At 42.7% G+C, this 19724-nt stretch overlaps 1 protein-coding gene across 1 annotated transcript in view; it reads right to left on the reverse strand.

Annotated features, from left to right (window-relative positions):
- LOC139389874 (breakpoint cluster region protein-like) overlaps positions 1–16502 on the reverse strand; it is a 47631-nt gene extending 31129 nt beyond the window's left edge. The window contains exon 1 of the mRNA XM_071136876.1: positions 14582–16502. Coding sequence (XP_070992977.1) covers positions 14582–15923 — 1342 coding nt within the window. The 5' untranslated portion in view covers positions 15924–16502. The remainder of the gene's footprint in view (positions 1–14581) is intronic.
- Positions 16503–19724: the final 3222 nt, after the last annotated feature.

Genomic DNA, 19724 nt, shown 5'->3' on the forward strand with positions numbered 1-19724 from the left:
TCTTTCTTTTGGTGTTTTTCAGAGTCAATAGAAAGGCCTCTTTAGTGTCCTAAGTTCTCATAACTGTGACCTTAATTGCCTACCGTCTGTAAGCTGTTAGTGTCTTAACGACCGTTCCACAGGTGCATGTTCATTAATTGTTTATGGTTCATTGAACAAGCATGGGAAACAGTGTTTAAACCCTTTACAATGAAGATCTGTGAAGCTATTTGGATTTTTACTAATTATCTTTGAAAGACAAGGTCCTGAAAAAGGGACGTTTCTTTTTTGCTGATTTATTAGGGATAAATTATTCAGACATGAACACCTGTGTCCCAATTTCTCTTTTCAAAATGGACCACAACAAAAACACTGTGGATACACACACACCTAGTTATTTTCTCTATTATATGCTTGACAATGAGGGTTCAACCTATACAGATGATGCACCCATGAGACATTTTTACATTTTTGTCATTTTAGCAGTTACCCATAGCGCCTTACAGGAGCAATTAGGGTTAAGTGCCTTGCTCAAGGGGACATAAACATTTTGGGGGGGATTTGAACCAGCGACCTTTCGGTTACTGGCCCAACACTCTTAACCGCTAGGCTACCTTCCACCCTCGGCAACCTCTTAATAAAATCAGTGAAACACACTGAAGGCCTGGCCAGGTTTAGAGACTTATCCTAATGCTAATGCTAACTAAATGCTGAAAGTAGTCGCTTAGTTATTCATGCATGCAAACAAAAATACTGAACAGCAGCTTGACTTACAATACTGACAACTGTGAATGTGAACAGAACAAAAACAGCGTTGCCAAGCAGCAGGACTAGTAAACAAAATATCAGATCGATAAAGGCATGACACAATCTATGTAGGCCAGTAACATTAACAGTAAACAAACACTACACAAAAGGTGAATGGAGATCCAAGCATAGGCAAATGAGATGCAGTCATGTACAGCTAGCTGTCTTGACAAATAATTAGGTCAAACGTGGAAAATCATGCCACTCGGTGCTAATCAATTGACCCAGATAATCAATGCTGGCCTACCATCAACAGGTTTTCCAATACGTACAGTTCCATTAACCTCTTGGATTTAGGGGGCACTATTTAAATTTTTGGATGAAAAACGTTCCCGTTTTAAACAAGCTCGACTATGCATATAATTGACAGCTTTGGAAAGAAGACACTCTGACGTTTCCAAAACTGCAAAGATAGTCTGTGAGTGCCACAGAACTGATGTTACAGGCGAAACCCAGATAAAAATCCAACCAGGAAGTGCCACAGTTTTTGAAACCGCCTCATGCCAATGACTCCTTATATGGCTGTGAATGAGCTACGAATGAGCTTACGTTTTCCACGTATTCCCCAAGTTGTCTACAGCATTGTGACGTCTTTTTACGCATTTCCATTGAAGAATAGCCGTATTTAGCATATTTAGCAAGTGGTCACATGGTGTCTCCCGCAGAAAATCTTGCGTAAAATACTGAGGTAGCCATTTTTCCAATCGCTTTTTATGAGAAACCAATTGCCTCGACGGATATATTATCGAATATATATGTTAATAACACCTTGAGGATGGATCCTAAACAACGTTTGCCGTGTTTCTGTCGATATTATGGAGTTAATTCTGAAAAAAGTTTGGCGTTGTAATGGTAGCATTTTCCGGTCGATTTCTCAGCCAAGCATGATGAACAAACGGGAGCTATTTCGCCAACAAAAATAATATTTTGGGAAAAAAGGAACATTTGCTATCTAACTGGGAGTCTCTTGAGTGAAAGCATCCGAAGTTCTTCAAAGGTAAATTATTTAATTTGGTTGCTTTTCTTATTTTCGTGAAAATGTTGCCTGTTGCCAGCAGAGCTAGCATAGCATTATGCCATGATAAACTTACACAAATTCTTGTCTAGCGTTGGCTGTAACGCATATTTTGAAAATCTGAGATGACAGTGTTGTTAACAAAAGGCTAAGCTTGTGTTTGAATATATTTATTTCATTTAATTTGCGATTTTCATGAATAGGAAAAGTTACTAGGGGTATTTATGTCCGCTGCGTTATGCTAATTCGTTTGAAGCTATGATTACGCTCCCGGATCTGGGATTGCTCGTCGCAAGAGGAACCACGAAAACCATAATAGAATGTATCTATTTCTATGATATAACATACTGATTTAAAGCTATACCCGGGGGCATCATTTGGGTTCTTGCATTGGAATTATATTGAATTCTGCTTATATATATATATATCACGTTATACCACAATGAACATAAAATATAACATTATTTTGATCAAGAAGTAACAGGTTGGCGCGATATCTCCTCTGCGCTCTATCAGCACCATGGACAGGGCCCTAAAAACTAAAGCAAGATTTTAATCGAAAAAACCCCCCACCTAATTGTGTTTTTTTTACCGTTTCAGAAATCTTCTTGAAAGATCTCCCTCAAATGCCAGTTGGATTAGTTGAGCTTTCCTCAGGGGTAGCATGCTTCTTCTGTGCTGACTGAACACGTTTGTCAAAGTGAAAAAGTTGGTTCTCGGATGTGGCTTCCTCAGTGACTATTTCACTCATGAGCCCTATGATTTCATTTGGAATATCGTATGATGTCTATGTGGCATTGCGGGGTATGCTGCTCAACACCGTGGCAAGTTCCTTATCCTGGCGGTGCTTGTGGAAGAGGTGGAAGGCTCTGCATACGGCGCTAGCTTGAGCCAGAGAGGAAGAGGCGAAGCGAGATGGACAACTGGGACAAAAATCTATCTTCTCCGGCAGGTGGAGTTGTTTCTTTCACTTACCAAACGGGGGAGTTTTTGTATGAGTGTCGAAATAGGTCAACAAAAAATGTAATGGTTTATTTGCTACGTGAGGTGTATTTGATCGAATACAAGTTTCATAATGCTTAGGTTGTTACGAATGTACTGATATAAGGACACGTGACATCCCAACAACTTTGAGAAAAAACACTTTATATTGGAGTTGTCCCGAGATGGCTATGCATATTGATGACGTGGCTAGTAGCATAGCATCTCTCCATTGAAAACAGGCGGTTGACGTCAATACCCCTCATCGACATAGGTATCTTGTCATTATATACAAATCTCTGCTGGAGCTTGGCGGCATCGTCGCTGCTCGGCTTGGCGCGTGGCCTCAGTAATTTGATGGTGCTGCTGCTCACCGCTCTCCGACTTTGTTTCTGATATCCATTGTGGCAGTTGCAGATTAGCTGTTTCGAGCTAGCTAAATAGGCTCAGACTAATAACACTAACGCTTTTACAGCTAGCTAAGAAGATAACTAAACTCTGTAGTGGTGTGGGGCTTGAAAGAGTTGAGTGAAGCAGCTTCAATGGTAAACTTGATCAAGCCCTTATAAAATCAAAATATTACAGGCGTATCACGTTATTCAATTAGCCTACTACAGATGGAAACCCAACACCGCAGCAGGCTCTGTCCACTGTGCCGACACAGCGCAGATAGAGATTTTGCACCAACCTGTCACTCAATCATTTAGATGTTCTTTTTTTTTTGTTTTAAAACAAAACCTACACATACAAACGACAACATAAAACAAAAATCCACAATATCACCCCTTGCCCAGACCCACCTACTCACACCCCCCCCCCCCCCATCTCCAGCGCCCGCATCACTCTCCGCCACAAGTCACCCACGCACTTTCAACATTAGTTAATAAAGCATTTGACCTTTCCATTGTGTTGACGATGGATGATTTCCAGTTAAGTATACTTTTTTTTCAAGATGGATGATAAAAGTATTGCCCAACCCATCAAGTATCTCACTGGACCCTCGTATGCCATGTCTTGAAATACGACAGACACATTGAAGTACATTTATGGTGGCATGAAAAAGTATGTGAACCCTTGGGATTTCTGCATACATTTTATCTAAATCACAAGACTAGACAAACACAGTATGCTTAAACTAATAACATAAATAATTGTATTTTTCTTGTCTATATTGAATACATAATTTAAAGACATTCACAGTGTAGGTTGTAAAAAGTATGTGAACCCCTTGGCTAATGACTTCTTCAAAAGCTAATTAGAGTCTGCAGTCAACTAACCTGGAGTCGAATCAATGAGACGAGATTGGAGATTTTGGTTAAAGTTGCCCTGGCCCCATAAAAAACACACACAAAATTTGAGTTTGCTATTCACAAGAAGCATTTCCTGATATGAACCATGCCTTGAACAAAAGAGATCTCAGAAGACCTAAGATTAAGAATAGTTGCCTTGCATAAAGCTGGAAAGGGTTACAAAAGTACAGTTGAAGTGGGAAGTTTACATACACCATAGCCAAATACATTTAAACTCAGTTTCACAATTCTTGACATTGATTCCTAGTAAAAATTCCCTGTCTTAGGATCACCACTTTATTTTAAGAATGTGAAATGTCAGAATAATAGTAGAGAGAATGATTCATTTCAGCTTTTATTTATTTCATCACATTCCCAGTGGGTCAGAAGTTTACATACACTCAATTAGTATTTGGTAGCATTGCCTTGAAATTGTTTAACTTGGGTCAAACGTTTCAGGTAGCTTCCACAAGCATCCCACAATAAGTTGGGTGAATTTTGGCCCATTCCTCCTGACAGAGCTGGTGTAACGGAGTCAGGTTTGTAGGCCTTCTTGCTCGCACAGACCTTTTCAGTTCTGCCCACACATTTTCTATGGGATTGAGGTCAGGGCTTTGTGATGGCCACTCCAATACCTTGACTTTGTTGTCCTTAAGCCATTTTGCCACAACTTTGGAAGTATGCTTGGGGTCATTGTCCATTTGGATGACCCATTTGCAACCAAGCTTTAACTTCCTGACTGATGTCTTGAGATGTCGCTTCAATATATCCACATAATTGTCCCTCATGATGCCATCTATTTTGTGAAGTGCAACATACCCTCCTGCAGAAAAGCACCCCCACAACATGATACTGCCACCCCTGTGCTTCATGGTTGGGATGGTGTTCTTCAGCTTGCAAATCTCCCCCTTTTTCCTCCAAACATAAATGGTCATTATGGCCAAACAGTTATATTCTTGTTTCATCAGACCAGAGGACATTTCTCCAAAAAGTACGATCTTTGTCCCCATGTGCAGTTGCAAACCGTAGTCTGGCTTTTTTATGGCGGTTTTGGAGCAGCGGCTTCTTCCTTGCTGAGCGGCCTTTCAGGTTATGTCGATATTGGACTTGTTTTACTGTGGATATAGACACTTTTGTACCGGTTTCCTCCAGCATTTTCACAAGGTCCTTTGCTGTTGATCTGGGATTGAGTTGCACTTTTCACACCAAAGTACGTTCATCTCTAGGAGACAGAACGCGTCTCCTTCCTGAGCGCTATGACGGCTGCGTGGTCCCGTGGTGTTTATACTTGCGTACTATTGTTTGTACAGATGAATGTGGTACCTTCAAGCATTTGGAAATTTCTCCCAAGGATGAACCAGACTTGTGGAGGTCTACAATTTGTTTTTCTGAGTTCTTGGCTGATTTCTTTTGATTTTCCCATGATGTCAAACTGAATTTAAAGGCAGGCCTTGAACTACATCCACAGGTACACCTCCAATTGACTCAAATTATGTCAATTAGCCTGTGAGAAGCTTCTAAATCCATGACGTAATTTTCTGGAATTTTCCAAGCTGTTTAAAGGCAAAGTCAACTTAGTGTATGTAAACTTCTTACTCACTGGAATTTTGATACAGTGAATTATAAGTGAAAAAATCTGTCTGTAAACAATTGTTGGAAAAATGTGGTGTTATGCACAAAGTAGATATCCTAACCGACTTGCCAGAACTATAGTTTGTTAACAAGAAATTTGTGGAGTGGTTTAAAAACAAGTTTACTTGACTCCAACCTAAGTGTATGTAAACTTCCGACTTCAACTGTAGCTCTAGTCAGTCCACGGTAATACAAATTGTCTATTAATGGAGAAATTTCAGCACTGTTGCTACTCTCTCTAGGAGCGGCCATCCTGCAAAGATGACTGCAAGAGCACAGCGCAGAATGCTCATTGAGGTTAAGAAGGATCCTAGTGTCAGCTAAATACTTACAGAAATCTCTGGAAGATGCTAACATCTCTGTTGATGAGTCCACAATATGTAAAACACCAAACAAGAAGGGTGTTCATGGGAGGACACAATGGAAGACGCCCCTGCTATCCAAAAAAAACATTGCTGCATGTCTGAAGTTCACAAAAGAGCACCTGGATGTCCCACAGCGCTACTGGCAAAATATTATGCAGACCGATTAAACTAAAGTTGTGTTGTTTGGAAGGAACACACAACACTAAGTATGGAGAAAAAAAAAGGTACAGCACACCAACATCAAAACCTCAGCCCAACTGTAAACTATGGTGGAGGGAGCATCATGGTTTTTGTGGCTGCTTTGCTGCCTCAGGGCCTGGACAGCTTGCCATCATCAACATAAAAATGAATTCCCAAGTTTATCAAGACATTTTGCAGGAGAATGTAAGGCTGTCTGTACGCCAATTGAAGCTCAACAGAAGTTAGGTGATGCAACAGGGCAACAACCCAAAAGGCAGAAGTAAATCAACAACAGAATGGCTTGAACAGAAGAAAAATGATCCTTCTGGAGTGGCCCAGTCAGTGCTGACCTCAACCCAATTTGAGAAGCTGTGGCATGACCTCAAGTGACCAGTCCACACCAGACATACCAAGAATATTGCTGAACTGAAACAGTTTTCCTCCTGATCATTGTGCAGGTCTGATCTGCAACTACAGAAAACATTAGAGGTTCAGAGTTAGTTTTGATATTTCAACCTGCATGTCCTGATTGCGTCTGGTGTGGATGGACAAAATCAACGAGCTTGTTGTAAAACTGAGGGAGCACAAGTTTCAATTGAGGGGGTTAGGCCCCCTTTTGCCCCCTCGTGGAGCTGGGTATGGTCTGCCAGAAGCAATAGCCAAAAACTAATTATTGTCTAACAAGCCCCAGGGGTCAGGTTGTTTGTGGAGAGGTAAGCTCATACAGCACTTTACATTTCATTAGCGGTGTTCCCCCTACACCCCACAAGCAGCTGAGACATTCCATAAACACTTGGCTTGCCAGCCAGCAGCACAGAAGGCCCTTTGAGTAGGACCTGGGAGTGGAGCTAAGACCAAGGGGACCAGAGGGGCGAAACAGAGCACAAGTGAGGATTAGAGCGAAGAGGGAAGCCTGGAGCGAGGGACAAAAGCTCAAACATTTCTGCCTTTCTACCATTACCTTTAAGAAAATACCTGGATATGGAAAACAGCCTGGGGTGACACCAGTACTTTCAAACCTGGATGTAGTAGGCCGACTGCACTTAAAATAATGTAAAGGACTGTCCATGTTCTGTTAGATCTGAAAGTATTTCAAGGTTGAGAGTTGAAATCGTGCCAAGTAGGCTACTGCCCAACCATTTACCCCTATGCTGGTGTAACTTGAACTGGGTCTGCTCATTTGAGAGATTAATGATGTGTTTGTCCCTGTGCTCCCTCTGACTGCAGCTGGCAGGGCCCTGGCCTGCTGCTCTGATCCCCTGCCAGCTCTCCAGGAACACTCCCACTGCACCATTTTCCCAAGTTAACCACCTGGGAGGACAGGTGACAGAATACACAGAGCTCACTCATGGTGCACAAGAGCGCTGTCCCTTTTCTGTGCTGGCCCCACAGACACAAGTCTTGAATGTAAACTCAAAAGGGGAGGGAGTGGCCCATTTTTTTTGCTTCCTTATCCACTTAAAGCTGAGAATGTTGATGTTCAGGTACAAAAACCAGCCTGTGTGAACTTCATCAGGAGCTCTGAAAGATTAATGATTGGACCGTTAACCTGGAGGGTGGGCCACCACCATCTCTCTACCTCCTGCTGTGATTACAAATACAGCCCTGGACTGACGCCAAACACCCAGAAAGATAGGATCACTACAAGACAAACTGAGTGAAAGCTTCACATTTGTGTCAAAGGAGACATACAGACCTGTCTAATTGATACTAAGCAGAGGCTACTCTTGGCCTGGCAGAGGTTCACTCAAACTGAAGACATTCTAACAACACAAGTCCCAGTAGCCCATCTTATAATGTACTCATCATTAGCCGTAAGACATTTCTGTGAGCCATACAGTAGGAAAAAGCTCTGGCCACTGGCATGTCTGTCAATGTCATAGTGATAATTAACTATGGCAAAGCAGACACATCATAGAAGTGGCCTCATTTAAGCCACACAGCTAATCAGCAGCTCTATTCACAGCCAGGACTGACAATTGGCCTAGATATCCACAAACGAGGAGAATGTGCTCATTCTCTTATTCCTGTGCTATTCTAGGAATAAGAGACCTTAGAGATGTGACCATTTTAGACGGGCTGTTTTCCCATGATTACAAGCAAGAGGTAAACCAGGGTTGGTGGAGTCAGTGTGGCAAGGACTGAGGCCCATTTATGCTAGTCAGTACTGTACCCAATGCCAGGGCTGACCTTTTTCAGGCAGAGCCAGCCACCATGCCAGGTAGTAAAACACTAGGAGGGCTGCAGGGTGCCTGTCAATGCCACCATGTGTTTGACAGGTTCGCTGCTCATGCAGTCACAGAGAAACGCCCCCCTCCCCTCCCCTCCCCAAAGAAACAACATTGGAGTTGTATTTTCTTCTTAAAATGTAGCAATGACTTAGTGCAACTTAAATGAATTCAAATGAAGCCACTGCCATTTGAAAGGGACATATAAAACCTCTGCACAACACTGTATACATTTATAACAGCAGCATCCCTTCCTCTGCATTTATATTGTGGGTATCCAATCACTGGACAGTTTATTAGGTACACCCCATTAGCGAAAATGGATCGCTCCTACAGACAGTGAGTTACGTGGCCGTATCTTGCAATATAAAGCAGGCAGACAGGCATGCAGCCACTATTCGATTTAACTTTATAATGGGCAAAATAAGTGATCTAAGCGACTTTGAGCGTGCTAAAGTCGTTGGTGCCAGGCGCACCGGATCCATTATCTCATAAACGGCCACCCTCCTGGGCTTTTCACGCACGACAGTGTCTAGGGTTTACAGAGAATGGTGCGACAAGCAAAGAACATCCAATCAGCGGCAGCCCTGTGGGAAAAAAGGTTGAAGGAGAATGGCAAGAATCGTGCAAGCTAACAAGCGGGCTAAAAACAGACAAATAACGGCGCAGTCCAACAGTGGTGTGCAGAACGACATCCTTGTCACGGATGTGCTATCGCAGCAGACAACCACATCGGGTTCCACTCCTTTCAGCTAAAAACAAGAAGAAGCAGCTCCAGTGGGCACACGGTCAGCGACACTGGACAATTGAGTGGAACAACATTGGCAATGGAACATGACAGCGAGTTCAGTTAACTTTAAATTCTGTGCAGTCCCCAGACCTCAACACAATAGAGCATCTCCCAGTACTAGATGGGTGTACCTAATAAACTGGCCCGGTAAGTGTATACTAAACACCTGCTCTTTCCACAGACTGACCAGGTGAAAGCTATGATCCCTTATTGATGTCACTTGTTAAATCCACTTCAAATCAGTGTAGATGAAGGGAAAGAGACAGGTTAAAGAAGGATTTTTAAGCCTCGAGACAGACATGGATCGGGTATGTGTACCATTCACAGGGTGAATGGGCAAGACAAAATATTGAAGTGCCTTTTAATGGGGTATGGTCGTAGGTGCCAGGCTCACCGGTGTGTGACAAGAACTGCAACGCTCCTGGGTTTTTCACGCTCAACAGCTTCCTGTGTGTATCAAGAATGGTCCACCACCTAAAGGACATCCAGCCAACTTGACACAAATGTGGAAAGTATTGGAGTCAACATGGGCCAGCATCAGTGGAGGCTCCTCAGAGGAGGACCATTCTCCTCAGTGAATTTCATAAAAAAATAGTGAAACATTAAAAATGTTATCTATATATATATATATACTTACACACACCATTTTGCAGTGAAGGTCTGCAGTAGCCTCAACAGCACTCTGTAGGGTAGCACCATGGTGTAGCTGGAGGACAGCTAGCTTTCGTCCTCCTCTGGGTACATTGACTTCAATATAAAACCTAGAAGTCTCTTGGTTCTCACCCCCTTCCATTGACTTACAAAGTAATTATTATAACTTCCGGAGGATGTCCTCCAACCTATCAGAGCTCTTGCAACATGAACTGACATGTTGTCCACCCAATCAAAGGTTCTGAGAATGAATCTAGTACAGAAAGCATAACAGTTTTGAACAAATGAATTTCTTCCCAAATTAAGGACAAGCGAGACAGTGGGAGAGAGAGTGAGCTAGCTATATTTGGTTGTATTTTATTTTTGTAACTTTCACTTAGCTAACTGAATGCAGCTAGTTAGTTTAGCCTACTCAAACACCTGGCTCAAGACAGAGAGTGGTATGTTATGTTAGCTAACTGACTATACCTATCCAACACTGAATCTCTTCCAAGTCATGGTAAGCTTTTGATTTTAATAATGTATTACCATCTGGGCCCGCTGTTGTAACTGCTAAACTGCTTGCTGACTGTATTGCATGATTGTAGTGGGTTTACTAAAGTGTTAGTTCTAGTAGCTATGTTGACTATGAGGTGACAATAAACAAGCTGTGCGTAGCGGTTAGCAGTCATGATATGAAGGTTTGTCTTTGAAAGGTTTTTTCACCTGGTCACTGACAGCGGATGTGTTATACACTGAAGTCTACAAGTGAAGAGAAAAAGTGAGAGGAGGAGAGCGTGTAGTAGAGATCGATCAATTATGATTTTTCAACGCCGATACCGATTATTGGAGGACCAAAAAAGCCGATACCGATTAATCGGCCGATTAATTTTTTTTTTTTTAAATGTATTTGTAATAATGACAATTACAACAATAGTGAATTAACACTTATTTTAACTTAATATAATACATCAATAAAATCAATTTAGCCGCAAGTAGATAATGAAACATGTTCAATTTGGTTTAAATAATGCAAAAATAAAGTGTTGGAGAAGAACATAAAAGTGCAATATGTGCTATGTAAGAAAGTTAACGTTTCAGTTCCTTGCTCAGAAAATGAGAACATATGAAAGCTGGTGGTTCCTTTTAACATGAGTCTTCAATATTCCCAGGTAAGAAGTTTAGGTTGTAGTTATTATAGGACTATTTCCCTCTATACCATTTGTATTTCATTAACCTTTGACTATTGGATGTTCTTATAGACACTTTAGTATTGCCAGTGTAACAGTATAGCTTCCATCCCTCTCCTCGCTCCACCCCGGACTTGAACCAGCAACACAACGACAACAGCCACCACATCGAAGCAGCGTTACCCATGCAGAGCAAGGGAGACAACCACCCCAAGGCTCAGAGCAAGTGAAGTTGTAAACGCTATTAGCACTCGCTAACTAGCCAGCCATTTCACTTCCGTCACACCAGCCTCATCTCGGGAGTTGATAGGTTTGAAGTCATAAACAGCGAATGCTTGACGCACAACGAAGAGCTACTGGCAAAACACACGAAAGTGCTGTTTGAATGAATGTTTACGTGCCTGCTTCTGCCTACCACTGCTCAGTCAGATACTTAAGATATTTGTATGCTCAGTCAGATTATATGCAACACAGGACACGCTAGATAATATCTAGTAATATCATCAACCATGTGTAGTTAACTAGTGATTATGATTGATTGTTTTTTATAAGATAAGTTTAATGCTAGCTATCAACTTACCTTGGCTTACTGCATTTGCGTAACAGGCAGTCTCCTTGTGGAGTGCAACGAGAGAGAGGCAGGTCGTTATTGCGTTGGACTAGTTAACTGTAAGGTTGCAAATTTAGATCACCCGAGCTGACAAGGTGGAAATCTGTCTTTCTGCCCCTGAACGAGGCAGTTAACCCACCGTTCCTAGGCCGTCATTGAAAATAAGAATGTGTTCTTAACTGACTTGCCTAGTTAAATAAATACAAAATAATTTATTTTTATTTTTTATCTGAAAATCGGCGCCCAAAAATACCAATTTCCGATTGTTATGAAAACTTGAAATCGACCCTAATTAATCGGCCATTCCGATTAACCGGTCGACCTCTAACGTGTAGATAGTTGCAAGAAGGAATTATATATGCAAGAAGCAAAGTGATCATGCTGTTTTTATATTTCTGCTATGAAAGTGAACTGTGTTTGCGTGTGATCAGGGGTGTGTTCATTCCACCCATTCTGTTGAATTGTTTTTATTTTTATAGGGTTATAGTAACCTCGTGATGGGCACAGGAAAACGTGAGTATCATGTAGTAGCCTAAACCGATCAAGGTTACATTGAGCTGGGTGAATGGAATATGAATGACAGTCATGCTAATTCATTCATTTTTAAAAGCACTGCCCGCCACTGGCCAGCATACCTTGTAGAGTCCAAGCCCCAACGAACTGAGGCTGTTCTGAGGGCAAAAATAGGGGGGGGGGTGCAACTCAATATTAGGATGGTGTTCCGAATGTTTGGTATAGTCAGTGTATGTCTGTAAATTGTATCCTCACTGTAAATCAGCTTTACGTTTACTGTATTTATATTATTTATGCTGGCTTTGTGTCTGCATATTGTCTATGGCTGGCATCACCTATTCACAAAGTCAAATTCCAGGTATGTGCAAATGTACTTGGCAAATAAAGTCAATCTGATTCTTGTAAAGCTAAATAGTCACCAGAACACTTATGTAACTGGAGCACAGTGGCCCTTTATAACATTGACATTATAAGCTAGCTTTACTCAGCAGATTAAATGGATTTGACTGAATGTTGCAATGAGTTTTAAAACAAAAAGAAAAACAGATTTTCCCATATTCGCTCAGAATCACTGACCAAAATAGAGAATAGTGGATTGTCATGCTCGCCTCAAAACCACTGCTTACCAGAGCACTGATCCAGCAATGTGCGCAATAGCCCTAATGTCCTTACGACATCAGAAAATAAATCCAGATTCCCATTAATCCACGAAGCCCGGTTTACATGAAGTGATCCTGCAGCAGGACCGTTACCTCAGCAACACGGCCATTTAGACCACCACTCCAGGGCCAGGCTCAGCAGCATTGTTTCTGCTGAACATTTAACCAGCAGCAATCACAGTAAGCTAACTGTCAATCACAGTAAGCAATCACAGTAAGCTAACTGTCCAGTTGACTAAGGCTTCAGTCTAAACATGTGTCTTTGTATCGGATAGCCCGTTTCCCCATTTCCTACAAGTCAAGCAGCATTGGTAAATGGGTGTTATTGTGAAGAAACAATAATGTGGTGAGACAATGTAGAAAACAACCCATGATAGTGTTATTGTAATATCAAAAAGCTCAATATCTGACCACAAGTCAAAAGGAATCTCTATTTCTGTCAGAAGAGCCAAACACTGGCTTACTGTTCTCAGACAATTTGCTTGTTCATTGCATGTTTGATTTAAAATGCTTTCCAGCCTAACACCTTACATAACAGCCTGTTCTCAACAATTGCTACTGAAAATCTGCTCCAAACAGCATGTGTTTTTTTGTAATAGCGTCAAACAATGTGTTCTGGCTCTTCTCATATGAATTAGCATAGCTTTTTAGTTGTTGAGCCTAGCAACGAATGACCCTGCCTGATTCACTACAACAGAAGTTAAGGCTTCAGTGAAATCATGTAATATGTGGCATTGAGTCGCCCCTTTTCACTTAGACATGTATTTCTTTAATTTAATCACCATCATAGACAAATCATACAGCCTCTCATGTATTAAAGCTTTCATAAATATTTTGCATGGGAACTCACTCTCTTCTCTGTCCTTGGCAGCACCTAGTAAGACCACCCCATCCCACTTAACATTGCTACATTGTTGCAGTGTCAATACATACTCTGCATGAGTGATTCTCCTATTGTGTTCACACATCACAACAGGAAACACTGAGGCCTGAGATTTTGATGGGAAGCCATGTGACACACTTTGAGCCCTTCGTCCTCTTTTTAGTGAGAGTTATCAGCCCTTTTCCTCCCCACCCCCAACAAAGAGCCTCCCTAAATTCATCACGCTACACAAGCCCCTTTAAGTTAATTACTTCTAGCCAAGGACAACAACGCTGATGTGTGCTGACACAAAAACACTCGGTGGACAGGGCCGAGTGACTGGGCAGCCTGAGGGCACGCACTGTCTCAATCAGGGCATGTCCACAAGAGCACTAGGCCACTCAATAGGAGAGCAGAAGGGGGGGGGGGGGGGGGGGGGGGGGGGGGCAGGCATGTTTACAAAGTGAAAAGAAAACAGTCGTACAATCTACAAAGAACCACACAAGCACTAGGGTGCTTTGCAATGGTTGGGCTGTGCTAATGGTTTAATGTATTCATATGGAAAACTTCTTGGCAGATGCATGGTACACTAGATCTAAATAATTCCTTCCTTTCCTTCGACATGTTGCAGGTGGACATATACTGAAAGCACATCCGCGCTTGAGGTGGGGTCTAGGTTAGGGCAAGTACAGGCACCTCTAATAAACATGAAACGGCAGTGGTTATTGAGCCCTAGGGTGCATTAACAATTCTCGTGCTTTTATACAGTGTCTCATCAAATGGAAATTAAAACAGAGGATAGAAAATATCTTGATTACAAAAGGACAGAGACTATGTCCTTGCAGACCTACCCAGATCTCCATGGAGACTGTTGTCATGCGAGGTCCTACTAGACGTAGTGGAGGTCCCATCGTCGGGCCAGATCTGACCTGTTTTACGGACACCCACAATGGAGGCCTCGGACACCAACACCTGCTGCTTCAGACGTTTCTGAGACAAAGGGGTGGGTGGGCTGCTGCTGTCAAAGGACTGCTGGGAAATCTGGGACGGAGAGCGGCTCTTCGGTCTGTACATATGATAGGTTGTGGGACTTGGGGACACGTGACTTGACTGGCCAGAGGAGAAGTCCTCCTCGCTGGACGTCAGGTTCTCATTGGAGCTGCAGTCTGGGGTGTAGCCGCCCCCAACATCGTCAAAACTCCCCGGTGAGTAGGAGCGCCTTGGCCAGGTGAGGTGGGAGTCCTCCTCCACACTGTGGTCCCTGATGTGGATGATCCTCCCCTCCCCCATCATCCCCCCGACATACACACTGGTGTAGGGCTGACAGTCTGCCGGTTGTCTCCCCCCATTGGAACGGCTCACACTGTCCTTGAAGAAATGTGGGTTCACCTCTGCTGCATCATCAAACAGCCCATTGTAGCCACAGCCGCCCTCTGTGGATCTGCCTCGGAGGACAGATTTGCGGATCTCCCCCGTCGCAGTGGATAGGTTCCCGGGCAGGGAGTGCAGGGACCTCTTCCGCTCCATTTGCATGGCCTGGCAGCCCAGGCTGCTGATCTTGTCTGAGACCTCCCTGTCATTGACCTTCACGAGGCCTCTCTCATGGTGGTACTCCATGTTCACGTAGAAGGGTCTCTCTGTCCCACCAACCCCTTTCCCATCTCCTGCCGTGTGAGAGTTGGCTCTCTTGATGTGCTCAAAGTTGGACCTCAGTGCTGCTACTGAGCCCATGCCTACCCTGTCCAGATGTGTGTCTGGAGGACCCGCTGTCGACCTGTGAGGGGAGAAGCCACCACTCTGTTTGGAGGGAGACACCCCATCCACCTCTCCCTCTGGATACTGTTTACACCCTGTGTCAACTGCCTCTCCTGGCTGCTCCTCCAATGAATGCTCATCTAAGTGGGATCTCTGGGTGTCTGAAACACTGGATTGGTCTCCAATATTCATTAGGGACATCCTCTTGATGCCCCATCTCTGTCCATCATATGCCTTCCTCTCCTTGGCCAGTAACGTCTGCAGGTAGATCATCCGAAAGCGCTCCTTGTTCACCTCCAACTCCAGCTGCCTGATAGATGCCTTGCATTTCTCCAGCTCCTGCTCAACATCCCCCAATGATTTCAGCTCCATGTTTGGGGGATTTGACTCCGGGAACTGGGCTTTCCAAGCCTCCACAAAACCCACTGGTTCAACCATTTTTGTTTTAATAACTTTGTTCACTGAGAATAGAGTAGAAACTTCTACTAAAATTTCTACTCAACGATATGATTAGTTTCCAATCAAAATAATTTCTAAAGTATGACTTATAATGGCCATTAGAAGCTATTTCCACACTTCACTGACTGAATACAGTTTTCAGAAGACTCGTGCACATTTTTTTCTTATGGTTCTGACGTTAGTTATCAACATAATATCAGCTCGCATAGTAGAGAATGCCATGAGGACTGAGAATGACGACCCATTTCAGATACCTGCAACAACAAAAACATAAAGAAAGTGTCCTTATCTTCTGTAAGTAATGTCAGTAGACAATTGTCCTTCATTCATCGTAAAAGCAGCAGCACTGTGCTATATCCAGACGTTCCGTCCAATGATTTAGTGAAACACTTTTACATGTCCAGTGTAATTCCTGTTTCTCGTGTTAATTCGTTACTCCGCATCTAATTGAAAGTTAGTTCGAATGTTCTCTCGTTAACCTTAAATCCACCACACATGATATACACTTCGTTGGATAGCACGCTACAGTTACTGTGTTTTGCTCATTTTATTTAGGTTGAGTTAGTGCTGAAAAGAGAGGGAGGGACTTTGATGTGATTGAGGGTCTGTCCAGTTTTAAAGACACAGGCACGTCGGCAAAACAAGAAATCCAAGCTGAAGAAAACCTGATAATGATATGGTCTATATTATGTAAGTAATAATGTAGACTAATCTATTGCCATTTTGTAAGATTAAAAACAGACATGTTTTATTACGGTATATATACCGTCTGAAATATCGATATTTGTCTCCATCTAATGGTACAATAGAGAAATCCAGACAGACAAGAACCTGTGTACAACTCTGCGTGTGCGCTGGTGGCAGAGTCTGCGCAGCTTGTCCCACTCTCTCTTCAGAGAGAAAGAGGCGAAGCGAGATTTTTAAATGTAACTAGGCCAGTCAAACAAATTATTTTTTTACAAAGAGGGCCTAGGTACAGTGGGTTAACTTGCCTTGTTCAGGTTCAGAACTACAGATGTTTACCTTGTCAGCTCGGGGATTCAATCTAGCAACCTTTCGGTTACTGGCCCAACGCGCTAACTAATAGGCTACCTTTTTCTCCGCCAAATTATCTGTTAAACTAAACACGACCACGAAATATTTTTTTTTATGGAGGCCAGTGAAAGATTGTCAATTTGGCCATGAAAAACTTGAAATGCTAATTTTCTACGTGGGGCTTATTTGATCAATAAACATTTCGACAACTTTGATATTGGAGTTGGACTCATGATATATACGATTTTATTATGGACATTGCCATTGAGGCTTTCCACCATTTTAAAGTAGTCAACTGGGTGAGGATTCCTATGAGTTGGGAGCAATCAGCCAATGAAGAAGAAGAAATTGACTACTTTAAAATGGAGATAGTCTCAATGGCGCTGCCCTTGCTGTCACAGACACAGATTGGCCCCTTTATTCAAACGTGTATCTGCCCTTTCATTGGCTAGAATGGTCCCACCTGATCTCACCTCCCCCCTGACTTCCATGTGAAACTAGAGACATTAAAGTTGTATTTATTTATTTTTATTTAACCTATATTTAACTAGGCAAATCAGTTAAGAACAAATTCATATTTACAATGACAGCCAAACCTGGACAACGATGGACCAATTGTGTGCCACCCTATGGGACTCCCAATCACAGCCAGTTGTGATACAGCCTGGAATCGAACCAGGGTCTGTAGTGACACCTCTAGCACTGAGATGGATGCAGTGCCTTAGACCACTGCGCCACTCGGGAGCCCATGAGTCACGTGATCATACAGATTTTTTTTTCAAATTAAAAGTCCCTCTGAAAAATGCTTACTTGGATGATGTTTTTTTTTAATCACCAAAAAAAAAAAAATTGTTTAAAGTTAAAAAACATTTATTGAAAATAACAACAATATATTATAGAAATCAATGAGCTATTTACTATATGACCCAAACAACAATTTTTTTCTTAAAGTCCCTTTAAAAACCGGCTTCAAAAACTGGCTTATCTGGTATATTGTGTGATCTTATGCATTCTCTCTGTAATTTGGCTCTGTCTGTCTCTCTCTTTCTCTCTATTATCTCTCGGGTTACCTTGTCCCGGACCAGCTGTTTCTACCCCCCCTTCTCTCTCTCTCTTGCTTGCTATCTATCTCCCTCCCCCATCTCTGTCTCACTATCCTCTCTGTCTCTCTCGCTATCTATCTCCCTCCCCCATCTCTGTCTCACTCTCCTCTCTCTCGCTCTCACTCTCGTTCTCTTCTGTCTGTCTGTCTGTCTCTCTCTCTCCCAGGCAGGGGAGTCTGTCCTCAGTGTTCTGGCAGATTGTATGATGGTTAGGAAGCTGTCGGAGGTGGAGAGTGAGACGTACACATCACAGACAAACTGAAATGGTCCACCCACACAGACGGTGTGATGAAGGCGGCGCAACAGCGCCTCTTAAACCTCAGGAGGCTGAAGAAATGTGGCTTGTCACCCAAAACCCTGACAAACATTTACAGATGCGCAATCGAGAGCATCCAGTCGGGCTGTATCACAGCATGGTACGGCAACTGCACCGCCCTCAACCACAAAGCACTCCAGAGGGTGGTAAGGTCTGCACAACGCATCACAGCGGGCAAGCTACCTGCCCTCCATAACACCTACGGCACCCGATGTCACAGGAAGGCCAAAAAGATCATCAGGGACAACATCCACCGAGCCACTGCCTGTTCGCACCGCTATCATCCAGAAGGCGAGGTCAGTACAGGTGCATCAAAGCTGGGACAGAGAGACTGAAAAGCAGCTTCTATCTCAAGGCCATCAGACTGCTAAACAGCAATCACTAACTCAGAGAGGCTGCTGCCTACATTGAGACCCAACCACTGGCCACTTTAATAAATGGATCAGTCACTTTAAACAATGGCACTTTAAATAATGCCACTTTAATAATGTTTACATATCTTACATTACTCAAATCATATGTATATACTGTATTTTATAGCATCTATTGCACCTATGCCGATCGGCCATCGCTCATCCATATATTTATACGTAAATATTCTCATTCACCCCTTTAGATTTGTGTGTATTAGGTAGTTGTTGGGGAATTGTTAGATTACTTGTTAGATTTTACTGCACTGTCGTAACTAGAAGCACACGCATTTTGCTACACTCGCTTTAACATCTGCTAACCATGTGTATGTGACCAAGAAAATTTGATTTGATTTGACAGACTGGAACATGCTGTTTCAACATACACATCCAGGCATTGCAAACCGATGCTTATATTTGTGTAATTGCTGAACCATGATTTTGTTTGTCTTCTCTGTGTCCCTCTGTCATCCAGTCTGACATGTTGCGCTCACTATCCACCACAAGATCAACAGTCAGCACGGAGGACTTGTTCAAGATCAGGGAGTTCACAAAGAACTTTGGACAGGAGGGCTGAGAGGTCCTGGTCAGGGCTTTACTACTCCTTACCCTGTCTCTCCGTACAAGCCCCATTCGTACGACCTCCTGTCAAATATTAGCTACAGCATTACGACGCTACAAATTTGGTGTTGTTTGACTAACCTGAATTGGTATGAAGTCGCTTTGGATAAAAGCATCTGTTAAATGGCATATATTATTATTACATTGTTAAAACAACAGACAAAATAACAGGTCTTTTGGTTTTTCTAATTAATATTTGTGTGGAAAGTTTACATCAATTGGAAAGGCAGTACATGTATCTGTTTAATTATTACCTGATTCAGAAGTTGTGGACAGAAATGTGGGTAGAAATAAA

Source organism: Oncorhynchus clarkii, chromosome 30 (assembly GCF_045791955.1).
Source record: "Oncorhynchus clarkii lewisi isolate Uvic-CL-2024 chromosome 30, UVic_Ocla_1.0, whole genome shotgun sequence".
Taxonomy (NCBI): domain Eukaryota; kingdom Metazoa; phylum Chordata; class Actinopteri; order Salmoniformes; family Salmonidae; genus Oncorhynchus; species Oncorhynchus clarkii.